The sequence below is a fragment of the Schistocerca gregaria genome, chromosome 2 (assembly GCF_023897955.1).
Source record: "Schistocerca gregaria isolate iqSchGreg1 chromosome 2, iqSchGreg1.2, whole genome shotgun sequence".
NCBI classification, from domain to species: Eukaryota; Metazoa; Arthropoda; class Insecta; order Orthoptera; family Acrididae; genus Schistocerca; species Schistocerca gregaria.
Genome location: NC_064921.1, coordinates 352,063,377 through 352,082,093, shown reverse-complemented (window position 1 = coordinate 352,082,093; position 18,717 = coordinate 352,063,377). Strand labels below are relative to the sequence as shown.

General features: G+C 40.0%; 1 protein-coding gene across 2 annotated transcripts in view; it reads right to left on the bottom strand.

Annotated features, from left to right (window-relative positions):
* LOC126337038 (ubiquitin conjugation factor E4 B) overlaps positions 1-18,717 on the bottom strand; it is a 277,773-nt gene that overhangs the window by 135,617 nt on the left and 123,439 nt on the right. For both annotated transcript variants that reach the window (XR_007565033.1, XM_050001343.1), the window contains exon 13: positions 6,967-7,289. Coding sequence is in view for 1 of the 2 variants with exons in the window: in XM_050001343.1 (XP_049857300.1) it covers positions 6,967-7,289 (323 nt within the window). In the remaining variant the exon portion in view is untranslated. The remainder of the gene's footprint in view (positions 1-6,966; positions 7,290-18,717) is intronic.

The following is an 18,717-nucleotide window of genomic DNA, read 5'->3' as shown; positions in this document are numbered from 1 at the left end:
CGGGATCTGCAGGAACTGTGAGCTCGCTCAGAGTGGCAACAGCACATGGTAATGCGGACACACTAGGCCAGTCATGTTACTAGAATACTGATTAGTATCTTGTGTGCTATAGATGGTGCACATATTTAAGGTGATCATCTGCCCCCCTCCCACCCCTCCTTTTTCTGGCAATCATTATTTTTCTAGTTCTGTCTCGAATTTTTTCAAAAGAAATTTTGGACATTAATTTGCTCCAGATATAGCAATTATGAAATATGTATCCCAAATCAGATGTTCATTTCACCTGTATCAGTCTACTGCTAATTATAAGAGCATTTTCACATATAAGTAATGTATGGAGCAGTGACTAGACAAAGTTGTTTGCAGAAACTCAAAAGCAATGTTAGTGACTACATAAACCTGAGTTAAATATTTTCAAGTGCTGTTGAAGAATACAGACATACTGAAGAAAATTTACAGCACTATTAAAAACTGCACGTCTTCTCACACTCCATCTTATAAGGTACTCATAAAATATAAATTAAAGTACTTTTTATAACAAACTTGCAATACCGGACATTTTTAATATGTCCCAAATTTGGTCTTGAAAATATGATCACCTTAACACACTAAACTCTGTTAAGCAGCTACTAGAACCTTAGGTGTGTGTGTAAACATTATGCCGCAAAATGCAAGTTTCTGCCTCTTCCCATTTCTGAAATGTATGCAATCAAAGTTGTAAAGTTAATTTTGGAACAACCTGTACTTTTCCATACTTCTTTACAGAGACAATGAGAAGCAGCCAACAATCAGCGATCGCATGCACTGTGATGTTGCACTGCCCACAACATAACTGAACATTTTACATTGCATTGGCCTTCTACTCATTGAGCTATGTTAAAACTGACTTAATTTATGTTCATATTCATTACTGCAAATGAATACTACTTCTAAACATGTACACCTCTATAATGCACTTTCACAAATCCTTGTCACTCTCGTGTATATAGTTCATATCTGCTGATCGGTAGGAGGCGCGCACATGCTGGTGTTGTCAGCACTGAAACGCAAGTGAGGACACATTCCCCCTCTCAAAACCCTGCTCCTGGCAGAACATCATGGGCATCAGCCATCTTATCATCTACAGAGTGTGTGTGTTCAGGAAAATAATCTGATTTGACACAGACGTCAAGGGTTTTCAAAGTTTTTGTCTGGGCTCAGCAATTTAAGTGAGGCTGGCTTACCCCAGCGATACATGAGCGTAATTAGTTACGCTTTAATGGCATCAGGAACAACTAAATCCACAACAATATACGAATCAGTTTTAAATGATGGAAATAAAAAATTGGTCTCTTCAATAAATAATTAAATGAAAATGTATAACGCTTATTTTAACTTTGGCATACCCCGTGAAGTACGTCTTCACTTATCACTGGGGATAGGGCTATCCTCTGCTAGCATAATGTGGCACTGCTTTAGTTTAACTGATGAAAGTACTGCAGGCCAGCTTTACTCAGAATGATGATTGGATAGCTCAGTCAACTAAAACAGTAAAGAGTGGTTTCAGCTTAAAGAATTAATATATGGTTCAACTGACAGAAAAACTAGTGTCTGTTTCCACTTGAAAGGAAAGCATAAATAAAACAGTTAATATGCAAAGCTATAACGGCGTTGAATGTTTTCATTGAGTTACTCCCACAGATGCTTTCACTGGAAAAAATAAATTTGTAATAATCCGATAAATATGTAAAACTACAACCAAATGAATCAATTTTTTTTTACAACTGAATGAATCTATTGTTTTTCATTCAGCTGTTACCATGACTAGTTCACGGTATAAGTAAATAGTCAGGTCGATAATTTTGGAAGCTCCATGAAGCTATTTGAAGATGTTGCTGTCATAAACAGAAAATTTGCAATGCCGGAAAACTGTATTATGGTGCAGAAAGACCTGCAGACTGTTGACGCTTAGTCTAGGGACTGGCTACTGACCCTCAATATAAATAACATTTGGGTCCAAGATCAGTTAAAAAAAGAGCTTACTGTACTTGCTTTTTACATGAATTAAAAAAAAAGATCTTACTGTACTTGCTTTTTACATGAATTCCCTATTTGTAGTTTCCTTTTGAGTAGTAAGTACTGTAAAATATGAGTCTTATTATTGGGAATTTCAAATGAAATCATCTTCAATAAAGCATTATGAAATTAACAAAAGAGCTGCTGTTAAAGCAATTACTTTTGTGCAACTGATTGAGTTAATGATCTGATAATTAGCAAACAAAATTAACATTCAGTATTATGAAATGAAAAGATTGCTTCTCACCATATAGAGAAGACACTGTGTAGTAGACAGGCACAATAAAAAAAGACTGCTGTACATTTAAGCTTTTGGCCAAAATACCTTCTTCAAAAGTAGAAAGCGCATGTGCGCTCACACACAACACACACACACACACACACACACACACACACACACATACACACACGGCCACCCTCTTTGGTAACCGAGGCCGGACCGTGTGCAACAACTGCCCCTAACGGGAGAAGCAATCTGGGGGTTGTGGGTGTAAGGAGGAGGCTATGGTGAGAAGGGGAAGAGATAACAGAATAGGCATGGGAGCAGGTGTAGTGCTGCTTGTGGGAGTGTGCAAGGACAAGGTGAGACAGGGTAGGGCTGTAGGTGTGCAGTCTGGAGGTTAGAGGGGGGAGAGGAGCAGAAAAGGAGTATTAGAAAAAAGACTAGTGGGAACATTGGTGGAACTGAAGACTGTGTGGTGCTGGAGTGGGAGCAGGGAAGGGTATTAGTGGAGGGTCTGTGCCAGCTATCAGAATTGTCCACCTACAAACTCTGCCAAAATGACTTCATTCTAGAGAGCGAACAGGATCTCCAGTCTCTCCTCAAATCCATAGACCCATCCTAGAACCATACCCATGAGTCTGTCTCTCTCCTCACCTCAAACACTTACTGCACCCATACCTTCTATATGTCAATTAACTTAACCACCCACTGAGAGAATCTTTGCTCTTGTGGAACTACACCATCAGCCTACTACCCATAACCTACCCTCTCGTATAAAAGAAATCAACCATTTCCTTCACCTATACTTTACAGTTCCTGTTCCTTTACTTCTCATTCCCAATATTGGACTGTCTCCAAACTGACAATGTCTTTCCTGGTCACCATGAACAACTATATCCTTATCCAAAATTAATTCTCCTTTGAAGGCATCATCTACAAACAAATCTGTAATACAGCAATTGGAACCTGCATGGCACCATCCTATGTCAACCTATTCATGGGGCATCTAGGGGCCTCCTTTATAACCACCCAGATTCATTGATGACATCTCCATGATCTGGACTGAGGGTGAGGACACTCAACCCATATACCTCTAGAACCCCAACACCTTCTCCCAAAGCTTCCATTGATCTCCCTCAGTCCAACAATTCACCTTCCTTGATGTTGATTCCCCACCTCAAGGATGTCTCTATCCAAATAAAATCTACCAACTAAAAGCAATGTCTCCATTTCAACAGCTGCCATCTATTCCATACAAAGAGATCCCTTCCATACAGCCTAGCCACCTGTGGCCATTGCATTTGCAGTGATGAACAGACCCTCTCCAAATATACCAAGGATATCACTGAGACCACCAAAGATCAAAATTACCTGCTCAATCTTGCACAGAAATAGATCTCCTGTGCCTTGTCTCTCCAGTCACGTATCATATCCCACATACACACCGTCTGGGCACAAAGGAGAACTCCCCTTGAGACTCAGTGCCAGCCAATAATATGGCAACTGAATCATAATCTCCTTCAAGGTTTCAACTACCACTTGTTGTGCCCTAGAATGATGAATATCCCACCTACTATTCTCCCCATACCTTCCACAGTGTTGTCCTGCCAACCATCAAACCTATGCAATATCCTTATCCATCACTACTCCACCACTAGCCTCATGTCTTATACCCCAGCAGCAGACCTAGAAGCCAGTCCTGTCCCATATGTCCTCCCACTGCCACCTACTTCAGTCAGGCCACAGGCATCTCCAATCCCATTGAAAGCACAGCTACCTGTGAAAGCAGTCATGTGATGTATGAACTACATTGCAACCACTGTGCTGCTATCTGTGTGGACATGGCAATTAACAAGCTGCCTGTCCACTTGAATGGCCACTGAAAAACTGGCCAAGAGACAGCTGAAACACCCAATTGCTGATCATGCTGCCCAACACAACATGCATCATTTCAATGACTGCTTCACAGCCTGCTCCATTTCAATCTTTCTTGCACCAACAGATTTTCTGAATTGCTCAGGTGGAACTGCCCTTGTAATATATCCTACGTAATCCCCTGTCCTCAACCTTCACTAGTCCCTGGCCTTCATCTACCTATATCTCCTTCTCTGCTCCCAATCTAGGACTTCGCATCATTCTATTCCAACAGTATACCCACTAGTATTTTTCCCCCTCTACTTGTCTCTTTTTCTGCCTCCCCCCCCCCCCCCCCAAAAAAATCCTTGCAGCAGCATCTAGGAGCCCTATCTTGTCCCCATCACATCCATGTACACTCCCACAAGTAGCAATACACCTGCCCCAATTCTATTCTGCTATCCCTCCATCTCCCCGCCTCAGCCTCTTCCTTACCACCACCACCACCACCACCACCACCACCACCCATAGACTGATTCTCTCTCCTGGAGGTGGTGTTGTATGCAGTAAAGCTTCAACGGCCAGAGAGAGTGGTAATGTGTGTGCGAGTTGAATTTGTGTCAACATGTGTGTGCTTTCAAATTCAGAAGGAGGCCTTTTGGCCAAAAAGATTGAATGTATAGTAGTCTTTTTATTGTGCATATCTGCAACTCAGCATCTCCTCTATCTTTTTCATAATATTGTTGTAATTCCATCCTGGATTTTGTAAAGTTAATACTTACATTACTTGAAAAAGTTCATGATCTGTCGAGTGAGATAGTATTAAAAATATTAAACTGTTTTTTTAATTGATGACTATATCTGAATTCTTTTCTTTACTTGTTAACATTAGTACTAAGTCCATATGAGCTCTGTAATTGTTCATATAATAGGAAAAGAAGCTTGGGCTGCTGGGGAAGGGAAGGTGTACATCTAATGTAGATCTTTTGAACCATTCAATCTTTGAGTAGCAAAGCCACTTACTTTCAATCAGAAAATGTATACTGTGAACCCTTAAATGTTCTTTACAAGGACACTATAAACTAAAATCTGTCTGAACAGGCTTGGAAGAACAACAGTTCTGACCAACCACCATGTCATACTCAGCCAACAGGTATCACTCGAAGCCGATATTGAGGAGCACGTGGTCAGTACACCGCTCGCTCTATTGTTAATTTTATGACCAGATTATAAGAATACTACCCAACATATTCTCCCCAACACTTGTATGAAAGTTCTGTCATGAGACTGAAAGATGGATTAATTTTTTTCCAATGCAGAAATGTAATTACACATCATGCTGAGCATGATTTGGCTAGGCACCTACACATGTGTATGCATAAACAAGAATGGAAACTAATCCAAGCTTATATTGTCATGGGTGCGATATCATGGTCATATTTTCCAGCCTGTCACTTGCCACTTGTCACATGTAGCTACAATACCTGGCTCCCACTCGGATACCTGATCATTGCGTAAAACTGGCAGAGGAGCATTTGCACAACAGTAATATGAACTTAAATGTTAAGTATATGCCCTGCTGAAAACTGAAACTGCAAACATGATCTTAAATATTATAAGATTCTGTGACAAAAAATCTGACAAGTAATAGATACTTGCAGTTAACTAACTACATGGTTAGTAACAATTAAGACAACATTATAATGGTAAAAAGTAAAGCTGTCCTCAATATCAATATAGGTCTCAACATCACAGCATTTTACAAGGCATCTACATCCATATCCATAATATGGACACCACTATGAAATGAATAGCAGTGGTACTTCGCATTGTGCCAGTTATAAGGACTTTACATTTGAGAGTAACAGAAATATTCATAAGTACAACACCAAAATGAAAAATGATCTGAATTACACTTTAATTAATACGACTTTGGCATGGGGTTCTCTATAACAACTTCATACCACAGAGGAATTCTTGAGTGGAAAAAAAGGCCACTATGCAGCTACACATATATGGAACAAGTAACTTACTAACTAAAGCAAACTGTCAGTCTCTGGACTTCTTTGAAGTTTTATCAAGAAGTGAATGGATACCTATGTGGCCTTTTTCACGTAGTAGCTCATTAGAAATTACTGTATCATCTGCAAGAAGTCTGAGGTTTGTTTGACATGTTATTAATATACAAAGTGAACAGCAAGAGTCACAACACTTCTCTGGTGCATGCCTGAATTTATTTCTACACGTGTCAATTATGAACATGATCCTATTGGAGGTGGTATGCTATTTCTTTTCTCCAAACTGTGAACTAACTTATTGACTCAATTACAGAGGGAACCACAATTTAGTGTGGACCCAAAACTGTTTAGTATTTTATCCATTCTCAGCAACTGTAGTTGTATACATAAAAATAATCAGCAACCAGTTGCATAAGAGAAATTTAATTTCTTAACAGTTTCAATAGGTTACTGTGATGCGTACAATTTTCTGAAAAACGGCACTAAGTGTCCTAAACTGGTTAACAAATTAAATGTCTTTTATGCAACTGGTTGCTCATTATTTCCTCATATTGAAAACTGTGGTGCACCTTACTACATTTTACATATACAAAGAGTGAAAGTAGTGGCTGAAGTTATAGTTAGTGATGGTACATAACAACTGATAGTAGAATACAGATTCCTAAAGACTCCTAAGAATAAAGTATCTGCAAACTATAAAACATTAGAAATTGTATGATGGTCAGCAGTTTTCATGTCATGACATACACACAAAAAAACTGCATAATGATAAAGAAAACAAATAAGAAAGGTTGCAGTATATAAATCCATACTAACTGGAGGGCAAACAGCAGGTACTCAGCAACATCCTCGACATACCACTCAGGCAAAGCAGAAAAAACAGCTGGTGCACTACTGGGCAGCAGCTGCCCTGGTGGAGCAGCTGGGTCAGTCAGTGCACTCAACAGTAGCTCTGCCACAGATGAGTAGAATACTAATGAGCGACGCACAAGTGATTCGTCCAGTAGTCCAGTATCTGAACATGCTTTGCTTCGTGTCAACTTCTTCACCTGCTGCTTCCACCGACGCAGCAATTCTTTGTTGCGTGCAGCTGTTCCCAAATCACGCCACTGGGGCTCTGTCGCTTGCATCTCATCCACCTGGACAAACATGAACAGCCATACGTAAGAATTCTGTTACTTGTCTGAGAAACAAACAGTAAAACCTTGACAACTGCTTCCCTTTACAATACATTTCAAAAAACCATTTTTTTTCTCCTCTAAAGAGAAATAATTTGTTTTGAGTCACAAGCAATGTAAAATCTACTAATGTTTGAGCTAGAGAGCAAAGATGAGAACAGCTTTGCAAAAGAAATCACTTAAATATAAATTTGTAGAGAAGTACAACATCAATCTTCCCAATTTTTTGGCCAGCCTAACATCTGTACAGCACCTCGATAAATAATCATTACAGGTTATCTGGAACAATGTATTTCTCCAGCACAAATGAAATGAGACTACCTGCATTGCTAAAGAACTATCTGTCACAAGCTATTATGTCGACAAAAGGCTGTAATTTTACATAGTTCATGAAAAAAATGAATGCAGATATTTTTGAACTCAACTGCATCCTACAGTGAAGGCAACCATCACGGAGTGTGAATATTTGGTAAGAACACGTATATGCAGCACCAGTTCCAGTTCTTTTGTGTCAGCCCACATGCATGATATTTTATGGCAGACAGTGTAATGTAGCAACGATTTTAGTTCTTGTGTGTCGGACCACATGCATGACATTTTATGGAGAGTGTAATGTAGCAATGATCCTTTGCTATATTTTGCTTTACAAGTCAGTCACAAGCAGACTCAGGTATAAATTATGGAAACTATTCACTTGCATTTCACATCTGTGAGGCAATATGCAGTAGTATGCATGCTCATGCCATCTTGTGAGAGGTAGCATGACTAGAAGATCTAATGGGTCACAATGAAAAATGTGGACACTGGTGATAACGGCCATAAAAACTGCAATCTGAATACGTTTAACTCTTCACTATAAATAAAATGAATATAAGTTTCAAGAAGAGTTTTAAATTTCTTTTCTTGTTAAGACTATGGTCAAAACAAATTGTCTTACATTGGTGCATGCTGAAATGTTGTGAGAATTACAGCATATATACACCTGGAACAAGAATTCAAAGACATGAACTGAAGTGCTTTAAGTGGGTATGCACAGTCTCGGAGGGAGGGGAGGTGGGTGGGTGGGTGGGGGGGGGGGGGGGGGGGTGGGTGGGGGGGGGGAGACAGGATCACAAGAAGCTATGTATTTCAATTATTTAGAAGTGGACAAAACTCCAAATGTCACTCACAGTAAGCTGCATGTATATTTTGTCGAAATGCCTCCTCTGACAATGTTAAATGGTCCAATGGTATAGTTGCTTCTAATATACTATACTCTGTTGCTAGCCATGTTATTATTATATCCCAATGAAAGTCATACTCCCCATAAACTACAGACATTGCCAGGTGGGCTGACTTCTGTGCCTCTGTCATACAGATAAAGGTACCATAGGTGCAACCAAATACGACGGATCTCTGTGGAGAGGTAACACAACAAACATATGATCCCTAATAAGGGGAAGTAGCCTTTTAAAGTAATTGCTGGGGCAATTCTGGATGTCTGACTGATTTGGTCTTATAACTGCCAACATAGCTTTGCTAGTTCCTTACTATGATATTTGGCAAGTCTTCTAAAAAAGGAAGCCGAACTGGTATTTTCCATATTGGAATGGGGAGTGTTAAGATCCCTTACTTCAGTAGGTATGTTTAGAGATTTGTTTTAAGAATTACAGTCAAAACTGGTTACAGTGATGGCAAAGGGACTGACAGTTTACAGTTGCTATAGCTGACCATTGCACAAACTGAGCTTTTTCTTGGTTTTTTGTTGAAAATTTCATGTCTACAAATTTTAGGCTGCCATAGGATTAAAACTTCAAAACTCAACAGAAACGAAGTACACTTACAGTATTTAAAATACAGTATTTGTGGAGAGTGACTAAAGAGGTATTTTTCTGGTGTTTATGCAGTACATACAGCAACAATTTGCCAGCAAAATGTAAAAGCCTTTAATAAGTGAAGAAAGAAGTACCAACAACATAAAATGTTCAACAACATTGAACACGGTCTTGGATGATGAGTAGAATAAAATGTTGAGCATGTTTCAAACTTAGGGGAAATCTTGTTTAGTATAATAGCCATGAAAGACACAACTTCAATCCAATTATTGTATTACAAAAATTAATCAACAGTACCAAAATGGAGAGAGAGTATTCTATACATAAACTACATGAAGGCCTACACTTTATCCTGTTTCTCTTTAAAATGTCTTACAAATGTGATGTAATGTACCTAACATATTGAAAATATCCAACACACACAACCAAAAACATCACTAATGAATGCACTATTATTCCACCATCTGTACTTTGAAAAATAACAAATACTAGAATTATTTTTTTCTAGTTTTCTACAAACACAGCAAAGACAGTGTTGTTTAGTTTTTTAACAAGTTGCTTTACCTTCAAAATGCAATACAGTAACATGTATTACAATATACTGTCCCCTATAAGGTAACCAGTTATCTTTGATTGCTTTTTGCACCGTACAATGCATTCGTTTTAATGCCTCCTTACTGTCATTTGTATGATATTCTTCTATGAAAATAGGAAATTTTTGTAATGTTTTCGCAGCACTGAGAGCTTCATTAAGTGATAGCATAACAAACTTTCCTTCTTGTACATTTTCATGTTTGTCAATCCTATTGCCTTTGGTTGTCACCTACAATTTCTCCTTCATTCGCTGATGCACACCTGCTAAGATTATTGTCTACCTGGGAAAAGACCTCTGTTTAACAAGTTGATGAAGATGGACAAAATTCTTGCACAAATTCCACCAGAGGAATATCATTCTCACCTTCATCACCATCACCATCAGCTGTTGCTGAAAAAGTATCATCCTTACCATGGGATGGTGAAGAAAGATCTCAGAATCCTACATGGTTAAAACAACTGGCAATCATCTTTTGAGTGACATTTTCGCACACTTCTGATCAATTAAAATTATGTAACAAATGCTGAAAACTGTTTCTTTACCTTCTTCAGTTTTCTGTAACATGTTCATAACTTGAAGTTTCCTGTTCTGCATTTTGGGAGATTTTATAGCTCCCGGGTCGATAGTCTGTAGAACTGAAGTGATTTTTAGAGGCACAAACATAAGTTTTATGCTCTGCAGATTGTCATTGGATGAGCAGGACAGTTATAAACCAGGAAAATAATTTTTTGTTTTGTTGATTCAACTGAGTGTCCCAGTTACACAATAGCTTTTCAAAAATGTTAAGATGTCCTTGAAGTTTGGTAGAGAGTGAATGTCTTTAAAACGTATAGGTTTTCTCGATTTTCCAATCACCAAACGTTTTTTTACATGATCCTAATAAAACTGCAGCAACCACAAATGTAATTCTTGCCTTAGACCTTTCCCCATACGATCTTGCCCTTTTGATTGTTACAGAATTGTGTCTCAAAAGAGACTGTATTTTCACTCTGTACTTCCAAATTGTAGAAATTTCTTCGCGGTGCTGATGTTTGCTTCCCATGTGACTTGTCTACATTGTCTACAGTATTACACTCCATTTTTTAAGTTACACTTTTATTGCCTGTTTAACACACATACTGATTTGAAACTACACTCCTGGAAATGGAAAAAAGAACACATTGACACCGGTGTGTCAGACCCACCATACTTGCTCCGGACACTGCGAGAGGGCTGTACAAGCAATGATCACACGCACGGCACAGCAGACACACCAGGAACCGCGGTGTTGGCCGTCGAATGGCGCTAGCTGCGCAGCATTTGTGCACCGCCGCCGTCAGTGTCAGCCAATTTGCCGTGGCATACGGAGCTCCATCGCAGTCTTTAACACTGGTAGCATGCCGCGACAGCGTGGACATGAACCGTATGTGCAGTTGACGGACTTCGAGCGAGGGCGTATAGTGGGCATGCGGGAGGCCGGGTGGACGTACCGCCGAATTACTCAACACGTGGAGCGTGAGGTCTCCGCAGTACATCGATGTTGTCGCCAGTGGTCGTCGGAAGGTGCACGTGCCCGTCGACCTGGGACCGGACCGCAGCGACGCACGGATGCACGCCAAGACCATAGGATCCTACGCAGTGCCGTAGGGGACCGCACCGCCACTTCCCAGCAAATTAGGGACACTGTTCCTCCTGGGGTATCGGCGAGAACCATTCGCAACCGTCTCCATGAAGCTGGGCTACGGTCCCGCACACCGTTAGGCCGTCTTCCGCTCACGCCCCAACATCGTGCAGCCCGCCTCCAGTGGTGTCGCGACAGGCGTGAATGGAGGGAGGAATGGAGACGTGTCGTCTTCAGCGATGAGAGTCGCTTCTGCCTTGGTGCCAATGATGGTCATATGCGTGTTTGGCGCCGTGCAGGTGAGCGCCACATCAGGACTGCATACGACCGAGGCACACAGGGCCAACACCCGGCATCATGGTGTGGGGAGCGATCTCCTACACTGGCCGTACACCTCTGGTGATCGTCGAGGGGACACTGAATAGTGCACGGTACATCCAAACCGTCATCGAACCCATCGTTTTACCATTCCTAGACCGGCAAGGGAACTTGCTGTTCCAACAGGACAATGCACGTCCGCATGTATCCCGTGCCACCCAACGTGCTCTAGAAGGTGTAAGTCAACTACCCTGGCCAGCAAGATCTCCGGATCTGTCCCCCATTGAGCATGTTTGGGACTGGATGAAGCGTCGTCTCACGCGGTCTGCACGTCCAGCATGAACGCTGGTCCAACTGAGGCGCCAGGTGGAAATGGCATGGCAAGCCATTCCACAGGACTACATCCAGCATCTCTACGATCGTCTCCATAGGAGAATAGCAGCCTGCATTGCTGCGAAAGGTGGATATACACTGTACTAGTGCCGACATTGTGCATGCTCTGTTGCCTGTGTCTATGTGCCTGTGGTTCTGTCAGTGTGATCATGTAATGTATCTGACCCCAGGAATGTGTCAATAAAGCTTCCCCTTCCTGGGAGAATGAATTCACGGTGTTCTTATTTCAATTTCCAGGAGTGTAGTAATGAACAGAAACCAAGCGTTTGAAGATAAGTGTCACATAGTAGTTAGTAATGTCAAAATATGTAACAAATAGAAATGGACACTGGTCATTATAGCAGATATATTTATCCAAAAATGTAATTAAAAGTACATCGTTTACTACAATAAGTCACAATAAGCAATGTCATACTAAGTGATTTTTTTAAATGTAATTTTTACGTAGGATTTAGATGGGACATTACATTTTACTGTAGCCAACACTTGATTAAATGCTATGTCACTAGAAAATGTTATCAACTGTATATATGGACAGGTGGAGGTTAGATATCAAGGGAATTAAAAAAGCTGAAGTGCCATGGTAAGAAGAACAGTAATCATACAAATATATTACATAACAATTGCAATAATAATAATAATAATAATAATAATAATTCTAAAAATAATGATAAAACAATGGAGGAATTAAGAATTACATTGATTATTAATGACATAACAAACTCAATAATTTTGCTTTATTGATAACAAGAAACAACTGACAACAATAATAACATTAAAATAATGGAGCCATTAGCACTTCCGAAGCCTTGTTTGGTATTTAAAAAATGGGAAGGATAATGAAAGAGGACAAGACTGAAATAGAAGTTAAAATGGCTGCATGGAACAAGAAAATTTCAATAGAGAATTCTGTAGATAAGGGGAGGGAAAAGTGGTGGTGGTGGGTGGGTTGGTGAGAGATAGCTGTAGATAATATAGCCATTGTAACAGTAGGTGGGCCATAAGCTGCCTTCTGAAGTTTGAAAGGATTTTAATTTCTCTAATATTTTGAGAAAGTTTATTCGAAAGTCTGGTTCCTGGTACAGAAAATGATTTAGTGAACATGGCAGTATTGTATGGTGATTCAGAGAGGATTGTACTTCATTGAGAAGGAGTGCTTCTGCTGTGTTGTTCAGATGGTATAGTAAGCGTTGAAGCTAAATAGGAAGCATTACCAAGATTGAGATGATAATCTCTACACTATTGGCACATAGCCATGATAACTGTTCACAGGCAGGAGTGATACGGTCAAAATAGCTCATATCAAAAATCTATCACACACAAGCATCTATCCCTAATTCCAGACAACATGAGCTCTCACACTAAAGTCCTTGGAGAATAGGATCATTGTAATCAAGGAAAGGGAGTATAAGGGACTCTATTACTTTCTTTTGAAGCTCTAGAGAAAATAACAGGCTGGAATAATGTCAGTATTATGAAAAGGATACATTGCTAGTCACCACAAAAAGGAAATGTTGAGTCGCAGACTGCTAAATAATTATGTTCAGGTAGCAGAGCAATGTCTGAAGATAAATCAGTCTTTTTGTTGTGCCTGTCTGCAACTCAGAATCCTCACTACATGGTGAGTAGCAATCCATCATTTTCATAATACTGTAATTAAAGTTTCAAACTGATGTCCCGTGCACAGTCTGATAAAGCAGGTAAGTCAGCGTTTACATTCTGGATAGCTGTGCATTGATTTATTGGGTTTGCACTTCGGTATAACTGAATGTCATTAGTGTATAATAGTCAACACGTCATTAGCATATAATGGAAAAGTAATGGGTCAAATACTAATCCTTGTGGGACCACTTATATTACATTATTCCACTGTGACTTCTTTGTTCCAACCATTTCACACTGTTGGTGATACGTTGAGATTTGAGTGGAATCACTGTACTCCACTTTAAGAATCGTTTTGACTTTTAAGTTTAGCAAGATGAATATCAAAGTTGACAGCATCAAAAGCTTTCTGAAATTCAAAAAGCAATTAATAGTCGCTTCTTGTTTGCCCATAGCTTGTTTCACTACAACAGTCACTTTTATGAGAGCAGTTACTGTACTGAGGTTTTTCCAGAAACCAGATTGGTATCCATCCAGAAGGTTATCTGATGATAAGTAATTGGTAAGTTGACAGTGAATTAGGTTTTCTAAAGTCTTAGCTAATGCTGTTAGAATGAAAATGGACCTGTAGTCAGAATGTTTTTCAGCAGGTTCCTTTTGGGGTAGAGGTTTTATGAGTTCCTCTTTCCAGGCTATTGGAAGATGCTGGGGATGGAAGAATGTTTAAAAACATCTGTTACTATGGGCAGTAATGCATCCACAAGGAAACTGATAATTTGTACTCTAATACCATCATGTCCTGAACTGTCAAATGAATTCACATAACTGACTTTCTGGCTGTATTAATACTTCCTGACTGCAGAAAAAATTTTCGTTTGGTACCAACCAATGCGTACAATGAGTAAAGAATATGAACTGAGAGTAAATCAAAGAAAGACAAAAGTGATGAGAGAAAGCAGAAATGAAAACAGTAGAAACTAACATCAGAATTGGTGATCACAAAGTAGATTAAGTTAAGGAATTCTGGTGCCTGGGTTGAAAAATAATCCATGACAGAGCAAGGAGAACGTAAGAAGCAGTCTAACAATGGCAAAAAGAGCATTTGTGGCCAAGAGACGTCTACTACTATCAAACAGAGACCTTAATTTGAGGAAGAACTTTTTGACAATGTATGTTTGGAGCACAGCATTGCAGTACATGGATTGTGAGAAATCTGGAACAGAAGGGAATCAAACCATATGAGATGTGGTGCTACAGAAGAATGTTGAAAATTAGGTGGACTGCTGAAGTAAGGGATGAGGTGGTTCTCTAGAGAATTGGCAAGGAAAGGAGTATATGACAAAAAACAACCACCCACAGAAGGAACGGAATGGTAAGACATCTCTTAAGACATCATAGAATAACTGTAGAACATGAAAACTGTAGAGGAAGACAAATATTGAAATACATCCAGCAAATAGTTGAGGACATAGGTTGCAAGTGCTACTCTGAGATAAGGAAATTGGCACATGAGAGGAATTTGTGGCAAGCTGCATCAAACCAGTCAGAAGACTGATGACTTTTTGCATTTCTCACAGACTGACTAACTCGGTTGCACAGTTGCTTGTAGGCGAGATGCTTCTCAGAGGTCAGATGAAGTTCATATTTCCTGCGTGCTATGTCTCTGATATTCATAAGGTGTTTTAGTTGATTGGTAAGCTGTACTGCAAGTTTTCTCCTGACTTACAGTTTTCAATGGAATATGTCCACCATACAAGATATTGAGTCTCAAAGTGAAATTAGACACTTCATAATTTATATCAAAGTTATTTCTTATCATTCCCTGCCAAGAGGTATCATATGTGTCAGCTGTATACTCAGACATATTTAGGCAGTTAACATTTCTGAAAGTGGCTACTTGTGGTTTGTTGTTTGAAAAGTCTGTGCAAAGTCTGAGAGATGGCACCACCAGCACATTTCAAAGTCACATTTAGTTAGTAGCATCTTTGGAAAGAATGCACACCAACTTTCAGCCATATTGGTCTATTTCTTTGAGTTTTGCATTCGTGTGAATCAAGGAAGTCGTGTGATAGTGAAAAAATGGATGAAAAAGAATTTCATGTGGTGATTAAACATTACTTTATGAAAGGCAAAACACCTCAGGAGACTAAAGAGAAGCTTGATAAACATTATGGTGACTCTGCACCCTCGATTAGTCCGCCCCCGGCAACTCTGTGGTCAGCGGGACAGAATGTTAATCCTTAGGGCCCGGGTTCGATTCCCGGCTGGGTCGGAGATTTTCTCCGCTCAGGGACTGGGTGTTGTGTTGTCCTAATCATCATCATTTCATCCCCATTGACACGCAAGTCGCTAAAGTGGCGTCAAATCGAAAGACTTGCACCCGGCGAACAGTCTACCCGACGGGAGGCCCTAGTCACACGACCTTCGATTAGAACAGTTTATAAGTGGTTTCAAAATTTTCAGAGCCGCCATATAGGCACAAGTGATGCTGAATGTTCTGGACGCCCTGTGGAGGTTACGACTCCAGAAATCATTGATAAAATCCATGATATGGTGATGGATGACAGAGGAGTTAAAGTGTGTGAGATTGCTAGTGCTGTGGGCATCTCGAATGAACGGGTACATAATATTTTGCATACACATTTGGACATGAGAAAGCTATCCGCAAGATGGGTTCCGCAATTGCTCACGCTTGGCCGAAAACGGAATTGTGTGAAGAGTTGCAGGGATGGTTTGCAGATGTTCAGGAAGAATCCGCAGGACTATAAGCGTCATTTTGTCACTGTGGATGCAACACGGATATATTACTATACTCCTGACACCAAAGAACAATTTAAACAATGGGTTACCAAGGGAGAATCTGCAGCAAAAAAGGTGAAGACTATTCCTTAGGCCAGAAAGTTTATGGTGACTGCCTTTTGGGATTCGCAAAGGATAATCGCCATCGACTATCAGGAAAAGGGTAAAACTATTACAGCTGCATATTATTCATCGTTATTGGACCGTTTGAAAACCAAGATGCAAGAAAAATGCCGGCGATTGGACTGCAAAAAGTCCTTTTCCATCATGACAATGCACCAGCACACACCTCAGCAGTTGTGGTCGCAAAATTAATGGAAACAGGATTCCAACTCGTTTCACATCCCCCCTATTTTCCAGACTTGGCTCCCTCGGACTACTATATGTTCCCCAATTTGAAGAAATGGCTGGCTGGACAAACATTTTATTCAAATGAGGAGTTGATTGCAGCAACTAATAGCTATTTTGCTGACTTGGACAACTCCTATTATTTGGAAGGTATCCAGAAATTAGAACAGCATTGAACAAAGTGCATAAGTCTAAAAGGGGACTATGTCAAAAAATGAAAAAGGTTTACCCCAAACACGTAAGTAGTTTTTATCTTTGCACGGACTTATAAAATGCCCCTCGTACAACAAGTCAGTCATGAATATTACATCATGAGCAAATAAGCCAGGTGCAAAGATTTAATCAGTGAGAATTACTCCGTTTGGAAACTTGGTTGTGAATATACTGATTGAGGTATGAGTGTCTACTGTATGAGTTGGCCCAAGTGGAAGCAGTCTAAGGTTTGAGGAGGAAATTACACACTTGAATTCTGAAACTGAAGGAATGTTGTTAAAAAAAAACACACACACACACACGTGCACACACACACACAATGTTCACATCTCCGGCTACAATTGCATGTTAATACAAAAATTCAAGAGCTCAGAGTGCAGATTCGAAGCTAGAGAGCTGTCCAACCTTGGGTGGATTGTATATTACACAGATAAGACATGTACTGTTTAGAGATTTTCTTCCAATGAACATGTGTTCTGGCTGTCTGTCCTCAGTTTTGGATGTGAGCACAGTACTGGGGAGTAAGTTTGCGTGAACATATGTTGCCACACTGCCATCTTGTCTGTTATACCTGTCATGTCTCAAAAGGACACAGCCAATGAAGCTTAAAGAACTGGAAGGAATACTCAGCTTAAGCTACATCTCCGAGAGCTGTATGAACTGAAAGCTGTGGTTTCAAAATACGCAATTGAACTAAGTCAAGTGGGCCAGTAAGGACTGCTTGTTTGCATGCACAAGCTGTAGCATACAGCCATTGCAAATCATTTCTGCTATCATGTTGCAAGCATGGACAGTGACTGCCCTGGACTATGGCATAGCCAGTGCTTTGCTGTGTGTGAAGGGGATGGGAAAGGGGGCTGCGGGGGTGGGGGGCAAGGCAGGTAAGGGGCTGGAAAAAGCCTGGAGTTCCAAGGTAAGTTACGCTTACCTGGCACAAAGTGCAGAAGCTGGCATGAATACGGAGGAGTGGGTAGCGTGAGTATTCACTGTGAGGGGCTATGACTGTGGCTGGTGATGACTGTGAAAACAATTTACCCTCTACATTAAAGAATGAAAAGTAGTTATTGCATTGTACACTTCAGGATAGGAGGAGAGAAGTGAATGATTTACAAGGTTGATGTTGCCAGCAGAGAAAACCAGTTGTAATAACTACAAGATTAATGCACAAAGCTATCTATCAAATAAGAAATTACTAAAATAACATGGTTTGCGGTTTTGTTCCTAGCTGTTTAAACTAAGAAGTTGAGTTAGTAAAGTAACCAGGAAAATAATAATAATTACATTGCTACCATTACATACAAGTTAGAGAAATCTAGGCGAATGTTTAGTGTTAACAGTAAATAAAATTCAGTAATACCACAGTTAAAGGCAATAGAAGGATAATACATGGAGGATCTAGTACAGAGACAATTATAGAGTTACAATTACAAGAACAGCATGTGAAGGCACATGTACAAAGATAGTTACAGGGTTTATACAATTTCAAGATAATATTTTGAGTACAAGGGATTTTACACTACATTAATATCAAACCAAGGAGAGAAGTGTTAAGTTTTCACATTGGCTCAGGTATTTTCACTTCATGTTAGTTAGTTATGTCATGTTTGTAACTGCCTTCTTTCCAGCTGTGGTCTTGGTAGTTACTCTGTTACCCTGAGTCCACACATTCTGAAAGCCGAAATGCGATATGGCACTATTCAAAATCCT